At 43.9% G+C, this 7950-nt stretch overlaps 1 protein-coding gene across 2 annotated transcripts; it reads right to left on the bottom strand.

Moving 5' to 3' along the window:
* Nucleotides 1–406: 406 nt before the first annotated feature.
* On the bottom strand, nt 407–7745 carry nr2f2 (nuclear receptor subfamily 2, group F, member 2). 2 transcript variants are annotated; one of them, XM_084016564.1, is made up of 3 exons: nt 6446–7745; nt 4935–5480; nt 407–2919 (listed from the first exon to the last, which is right to left on the bottom strand). In XM_084016564.1, exons 1-3 carry the CDS (start codon nt 6891–6893, stop codon nt 2645–2647), a joined length of 1269 nt encoding a protein of 422 aa, XP_083872690.1. In that variant the 5' UTR covers nt 6894–7745; the 3' UTR covers nt 407–2644. The 2 variants fall into 2 exon arrangements, with proteins under 2 accessions (XP_083872690.1, XP_083872691.1); XM_084016565.1 differs by having other exon boundaries at nt 4935–5462; nt 6446–7741.
* Between the last annotated feature and the right edge of the window lie 205 nt (nt 7746–7950).

Below are 7950 nucleotides of genomic sequence, written 5' to 3'. Positions count from 1 at the left end.
CGAACGCGTGGCTGTTCCTCCTCGCAGCGCGTCCCGCGTGAGGGAGGTCTGCTGTTATGAAATGTCATTATCTGCTGAGGCAGGTCGCCTTATTGCAACTGGTGTATCCCATTCCTGAAGTTTCAGTGACAATCCATTATTTTCCTAAACTGTCTAGAAAATTACTGATGGGCAATTTTATGGAAAATAATCTTCACCTTGTAGCAAAGAAGTGACGCCGTCGAGCTGGTGTTGGCTGGTTGATTAATTATTTTGTAATTCATTAATCACTTTCATGGGGCAAAAGGGCAACATCCTGCCACAGCAAATTGACTCCACTCCCCCCCTCCAACCGACCACACGCGCGCACACACACACACAAGTTCACGCGTACGCCTGGGAAGTAAAAAAAACATGAAAAAACGTGTTTTCAAATTCATAAATTATAATTTAATACCAAGAACAAATTTACAGCAGAATGCTTGTTTACAATAAGCTAACACAAACAAACAAGAATTGTGTTCAACTATAAACTTTCACACACACTCACATATATCACTTGCAATTAATAATAATAATAATCATAAAAAAAGTATCTATACGTTATTAATACCCTGCAGTCATATATTTTTATATATTTATATAAAAACGTGGGTCAGTTTAAACTGTTCATAATTACAATCATGTATCATTCTCTGGTCCATATGTGGCTACGAACAGCCCAAGATCAGTGTTCAATCAGTGATCCCTTTTAATTCAACCACAACATGGTGTTCTTGTGTGTGCGTTGAAGAAAAGCCTCAAAACAAAGACAAAATTGCTAGCTTCCAAACACACACACGGGCACGCACGCACGCACACACACACGCACGCGCTCAAGCACACCACGGCACCTGTCAAAGACCAAAGGAGCAATAACACTAAAGTTAAAATATCAACTCCTTTCCCCCCAAAAAAACCTGCTCACCCTGTTTTTAAGTCTGAAGCCTAATGTACGTCGTTTCTTTTCTTTCTTTTTTTTGTTTCTTTAAATACAAGGGCTAGTGTACTGAATGCACAGATTATATCTATACAGTCAAAAAAGAGAGAGAGAGAGCGAGAGAGAGAGAGAGAGAAAACATTTACATTTATATATCAAAGGTAAAATAGGTTAGCGACCTGTGGCCATGCATTCACAGTCTAAATATACATGAAAAAGAAAAACATTTGTAGTAATATGTATATACAATAAAAACATAACTTTCAGTGCTACTAGCTAAGTCTGCCACTCAATTTTGAAGACGTTGTATTACCGAGAGAGAAAAAAAAATGGCAACCACAGATTTTTCTTAATCACATATACTTTGTATAAAGGAAAAAACTTGTTGAAATGAATTGACCTATATTTACAAGAATACTGCCTCTATCAGTGTTTTTTTTTTTCAAGTGAAATACACGACTGAAGTTTCAAATCGAATTGTGTTTCCCCCCCAAAAACAATGTTGTACAGGCCTACTTTAACAACGTTTTGATAAGAAATCACATCATGCTTGTCAGGCACTTAATGCTTGAAGTGAATAAAGGGTGACATTTCAGGGACGCTTTAATAATACTGCTATTAAACACTACTCTGGCTAGGCTTCAAACTTTTATGACCCTTGACCTCTCCATTAAAAAAAACAAGTCAGTTATGCATCCAGTGCAGTTTGAGCCACTAAAATGCACATGAAGGCATTTAAAGCAGCTTGTTTCAAATAGCTTTCTTACAGCAGGATAGGCAACTTGTAGGATTTTGTTTTTTATTCTATTCAATTGGGGAACTAATGCAAAATATCCAAAGCTGGCTGAAGTGGGGGAAGACTTTTTGGCAAGTAATTTGGAAAACAAAGTGGATTCTGTTAATTTAATATTAATAAAGAGCAAAAAAAAAAAGTCTGCTGGGTCATAAAGTTGAACATGAGCTCTCAAAAAAAAAAACACAACTCCCTTTTCCCAGATGGTATTGGTCATCCTAAGAATATAAGTGCGCTTGCAGCATTAAGCCTAGATTATTAACCTATACTCCTATTGCTGTGGTTTTAATTCTTTTTAGAACTTTTTTTTTTTAAACACATTTTCAAAATAAATCATTGTCTTAGAAAATAACACCACCTGTACTACAGAAATCACATAGGCCGGTTTGAAACCAGAAAGGAGGAACAAAGAAAGTACAAAACACAGCTATACATGGACACAGGACAAGTCATTTGAGAAAAGAAAATTCACGTTTCGTATTTTCCCTTTCTCCTGTTTTTTTTTAGAGTTTTTTTTACCCAAATTATCATTTTAAATGCACTTAATACTTAAATTTTCCTCAGATGGATCAACAAAAATCCCCTTTCATTTTTTTCTCATTTTCTTCTTTCATTATAAAAAATGAATTGAAGCAGGTTGTTCTGCATGGAAACTGGGAGCACGTATCTGCCATTTTGTAAAGTTCAGTGGATGTCTCAATATTTTTTTTTTTTTTTTTTTTTTTTTGGAGTAGGGGGGAATTCACAGTCATTTACGTCAATGTCTTTCTTCATGAAAAGCCAGCCCCGTGTAACAGCCGGTTGGTTTTTTATTCCTTCCACAAAAGCAGCTATAATCATTGTTGTCTCGCGGCCCCCGACCCCACCTTTTGTTTGTTCGTCTCCTTCTTGCTTTACTGAATTGACATGTAAGGCCAGTTAAAACTGCTCCCCGAAAGCAACATATCCCTGATGAGAGTTTCAATTGGGGTTTTACCTACCAATCGGACGAAAAATAATTGTTCTATGACCGAGGAAGAGACTGTGCGGAGGGAAGGCAAGCGGAGTAACAACTTCCCAAACCGTGTTGGCTGGTTGGGGTACTGGCTCCGGACATATTCCTCCAGGGCGCACTGGGACTTCTCCTGCAAACTTTCCACATGGGCCACATCTGAGAGGCCACAAGCATCTGGGAGGAGGGGGGAAAGCAAATAAACATTAATAAAATGTAACCTAAAGTGTCTCTCTCACTAGGAGGGGGCTTTCCCCCACCGTGGTCATATACTGGCGGAAATTGATAGCCTGTCACGTTTAGGGAAAAAAACAATTATTTCTAGGAAATTATCCCAATATATGTAAAAGTGGAGTTTATTTGTCTCGAGGCTTGTTTTCATAAATTACTAGCGCACATATTATCCAGTGTATGAGAAGTACTTAATAACTATAATTACCACACCACAAATGCAATGTTTAAATATAGAAACTTCTATCGCTCCAACAATTAAAGAACATTTTTATTTCGAAATAAACATATAGATAAAATAAAAACACGTGAACTCTTTGGCGTTGTGAAGGGGCAGAGGAAGACGTGATTGTTGTGTTGCTACCGTCTGAATTCGGTGTTCCTGCTCGTATCGCGACTGTTACTCGGTTATTTCCCTCGATAAAGCCAATTAAACGTGGACTAAATAATTAAGCGCGTTCGTAGCTAAAGACTGTTTTAGATGGGCCTGTCTCTCACAGTCAGAGGCACAGAGAGAGGGAGAGAGGGAGAGGAGAGGGGGTGGAGGGGGGAGGGAAGGACAGGGAGACCTACTGACCTTTAGTGAGCAGAGATTTAGCTTGGAAAAAAGGACCCATAGCCTACGGAGTTGCCGTCATACTATACCACCAGAGACGCATAATCACTATCTTCGCTGCTCCATGTGGGCGGCAGCTGATTATGTGCCAAAAAAAAACAAAAAAAACACGCTTGTACGCGCATTGGTTAAGTTTGTAAAGTTTATGCATGACAACAAACCAAAGAAACCACCGAAGTAGCAAAGGCGTGTCGTTCAGGCTCCAACACACAGCTCGTGTTCGAGCCTCCGGGACTCAGGTACGAGGAAGACAAATTAAGCCACTGTGCCCCCATTAACGGCTTTAGAATTAAATTCAATGACCTGAAATGTGATTTTTGTTGTTGGTGAATAGGCTGACAAACCATCGCGAGAACAATAGTGGACCGCTGGAGCTAAATGAAATGCAGAGGGTGATGGCTTGCAGGTATGATATCATTTCAAAGACATGCATTGGCTCCACGGTGAGACCTTGTAAATCTCTTACTCACTGAAATCTTGTTGTTTTTTTATATCCCCCCCCCCCTGTAATGGCGGAGCTAATGTAACAAAATAGCTGGGAAGTTCGGGTCATGACCTAGTTCTGGAGCAAGTCCAGAGACGCCTCGAATCCTGCGCGGCGAATATTTCTGCAAATATGAAAAATAAACGCCGAACCTCTTGTCACTGCGCAGCGTCACACGGTGCTGTTCGATTCGGACACGTGTGCAATTACTGGGTTGTGTTTTTGTTTTCCCTCGGACGTGTCTGTCCCCTAAATGACACGAGAGCATGGAAACCTGCGCTTTGTTTTTTACTGTGTGCAAATGGGACATTAGGCTTGTCTTTCTTTTTCTACTCCCCTCCCCCTCGGCGCCTGACATCATTTATATCTGTCATTCCCTACCAACAAGACGTGGGCTGTACACACGTTGATGTATGGCGGAAATACAAATAATAATAATAATAATAATCAAAGTTCAGCAATTCATCTGAAAGCCGTTGGATCCAGCAGAAGTGTGTTAATAGCCGGATTTGATGATGCTCGAAGTAATTAGTGTTACGCTCTAATATTTTTGTCACTTTCCTCTTGTTTTTGTTTCGTGTTGTTGGTATTTTGTTGGTATTTTGCTAATAAAAATATATCAAGTGTGTGTGTGTGTGTGTGTGTGTGATAAATCAGCTGATTGATAATTTTTTTTTTTTAATATAATTTCGCTCTTGACCCTGAAGGCAGCATGGCGGTGGACGTCTAAGACGAGCAACAGCCTCTACAGCCCCGTGGAGATATATTTAGGTCAGCATTGATTTCGCTGATGTCAGTGAACATGTTAGTGACATTCACACAGACTGGACTCGTAGTGCGCCGGGCTCACTATTGTCTTACCTGTGGTGAAGAGCACAATTGCCTTCAAGCAGCTGTATTCGGCGGAGTCAACGTGCAACGCTTTGAGCTTCTCCACTTGCTCTTGGAAGATCCTAATGTGGTCCATAAAGGCCACCACTCTGTCCGCAGACATGGGGGAGGCGTGAAGGCCAGCCGCCGCCAGCAGAGGAGCCACATGCAGGGGCATGGAGCACTGCGCCGCGTTGAGCACAAATAACTCACTCCACGTCAACCTCAGCAGAGCCACCTGGTCGGTGATCTGAAGGTCTGGGAAGAAGGGAATATTCCTGGCCCACTCCACGGCGCTGAAGAGCATCCTGGCGGCTAGTTCACAAATGTTCTCGATGCCCATTATGTTGTTGGGCTGCATGCACTGACTGCCATACCGGGACGTCGGGTAGGGCTCCGCTCTCAACAGGAGAGAGATATATCCGGATAAGTAGGAATGGCAGTGCAGTGGGTCTCCATTTGTCAAGGCGAACTGACCGTGGTGTGGCTGTGTGGGTGGCACCCGTCCCCTTTGCACGGCTGCAGTAAAAAGAGAAACTACAGATATTGAAGCCTGAATTCTACAAATCATCACACTGTATGTATCCGGGGCCACGAAAGCTGCTGTCAAATATTATACATATTATTAAGTGAATCAAAAGCTCACACCTCGAGGAGAGAAATGACACACAGCATGTTTGCTATGCAACATCATAACACACACATATATTCAACACACACACACATGCATATCCACATTGTGTTTTTGCATAGGAGTTTATAAAACGGTTGCACGGATTAGAAGGGAGCTGCGGTGAGACAAATCACGTAGAGAAACGCCAGGAAGCCGTTTAACACGACACATGCATATGTGCAGCTTTAAAATGATGTTATTCGGCAACAGCAACACGAGCTGGCTGTGCAGGAACACAAAGAGGGCAAGGGAGACCTTGCATGTTTAACCCTTAACCTACTTAGCAATTCATCTCGTTTCGTACAGGCCTATTTTTAGACGAACAGCACTGATGTTTTTAAAATAAATTCGTATGAATGGTATATGCGTGTAATCCGCGCCCGCGTCCAGTTTTTGAGGACACACGCGGCAGATGTAGCCGGAACACGCTATCTCTTAATTCGATCCTCGCCATAATAGCGCAGGAGGCTGTGTTGTCTCATCTATTCGGCACACATGTATCTACGCTCGTCGCTTTATCTACATATTCGATGGTCCCAGCCTGAGCCGGGACTCGGGCTTTTTTTTTTGGTTTTGTTATCACGTTAAGTGCAGAGCTAACGCGCCGGAGCAGGCTACTAGAATAGAAGACCCGGCGAGCCCCGACTCGACCGCGGCGGAGAGCGGCTCCATGGCGCGCTGCTGCCGCACAGCCTGGGAGGGAAGAGTCGGGGGAGAGAGAGGGAGAGGGAGAACAGGCTACGGGGGCGACATTACATGGTTTCACGTCTAGCAGCCTTCAAAGCACAAACACACATATATATGAATAAGAAAAAAAAAGTCCCAATACCTTCCCGTCTCATGCCGACTTTGAGGCATTTTTTGAGGCGGCAGTACTGACACTGATTGCGGTGGTGTTGGTCGATTGGACAATTCCTGTTGGCACGGCATGTGTAAGTGAGGTTCCGTCGTACGCTCCGTTTGAAGAAGCTTTTGCAGCCCTCGCAAGTGAACTGGCCGTAGTGTTTGCCACTGGATTTGTCCCCGCAGACCACACACTCGATGTGCTGCGGCTGCTTCTCCGACTGCGTCGTCTGGTTCGTCGGCGTGGACTGTGTGTTGTTCGGGGGTCCTTGGACCGGCGTCTGGGGGGTCGGAGGGGCGACCTGAGAGGCTGTCAGATTCAACTGGCCTGGTTGAGGGGTGGGAAGAGATAGTCCTCCTTGGGTCTGCGAGGAAAGGGCGCCTTGGGTGTCAGCCACATCGTCCTGGGAGCCTCTCCACACTACCATTGCCATATCTATCAGTCAACGTAAAGAAACTTTTTGTCTGCCGTTTTGGTGTCGCGGGTGGAGAATGTCTCAGGGAAACGCGGCAAAACTGCGATTAACAGTCGGACACTCAAACACGTCAAATCTAGCCTACGTCGGATCCACTCGGAATCTCCGGGAAACTGTCGGTTTATTGCTGTTGGAGACGTTGCGAAGCACGTTTTTCTTTTTCTTTTTTTTTTCAAAACTGATGCGATGGCGAGCTGAGTCGCTGCCTTGCGCTTAAAGGCCAAGTCCAGGGGCGCTTACAGTCAGCCATCCAGCAGAGCCATCAATGGGGAACGCAGGCTAAATATTAGAATAATCAGCCGAGGTAGCATGGACTGTTCAGCGGATGATGGAGCAGCGTTGGTGAGACCGTCGCCTGCAGCAGCACACAAACACTCTAGCGAGCACACCGTAGCAGCTACTATCAAGTTCCAGCACAAAGTCTTGAAGAAAATCACCAACTGGGTAGAAAAAAAAATCGCGTCTTCTTCCTTTTCTTCTTGTGAGGTAGCGCCAGCGAGCGCGCAGCTGAAGCCAATGTTTTTTTTTTTTGGAGAGCCTCGAATATGAAGACAACTCTCTCCCTCCTCCAAAAAAGCGAAAGCACCGAAAAACAAAAAAACAAAACAACAAAGATCACAACCTAGAAAACCTCCTCCGTGCACAGAGAAATAATAGGAAAAAGGGAGTAGAGAATCAAAGTGATCAAATATGTTAAAAAGGCGGAGGTTAGGAAGTGATTTGCGATTGGTAGGAGCCGGGCTGGCAGAATGCTTTCTCTCTGATCAGCTCACTGAGCTCTCTATATAGTGAACTTTGACACGACTGCTGCAACTTAGCACACGTTACCATGGAGATCGGCTGCCATATAAGGAAGGAGAGTGTGTTTGACTGGTCAGAGCTCAGGGACCTCCCCCTGAACCCCATTGGCTAGTCGGCACTTGTGCTACTTGGTACCTTGCCAGAGCCGGCATGGAGGTCGAGAGGGCCGCTTGGTCCTAAAGGGAGAGGAATTTCGGGAAGAGGAATCATTTCA

This window comes from Eutrigla gurnardus (genome assembly GCF_963514095.1).
Source record: "Eutrigla gurnardus genome assembly, chromosome: 9".
Lineage (NCBI taxonomy): Eukaryota > Metazoa > Chordata > Actinopteri > Perciformes > Triglidae > Eutrigla > Eutrigla gurnardus.
Note: the sequence above shows the minus strand (reverse complement) of the source record. Positions and strands in the feature narration are given on the sequence as shown.

Coding starts and splice junctions, on each gene's coding strand:
- nr2f2 (XM_084016564.1), bottom strand. CDS start 6,893: ATGGCAATGGTAGTGTGGAGAGGCTCCCAGGACGATGTGGCTGACACC. Junction 5,481..6,445: donor AGTCGGCATGAGACGGGAAG/GTATTGGGACTT, acceptor CAATATCTGTAG/TTTCTCTTTTTACTGCAGCC. Junction 2,920..4,934: donor AATTGTGCTCTTCACCACAG/GTAAGACAATAG, acceptor CCCTCCTCCCAG/ATGCTTGTGGCCTCTCAGAT.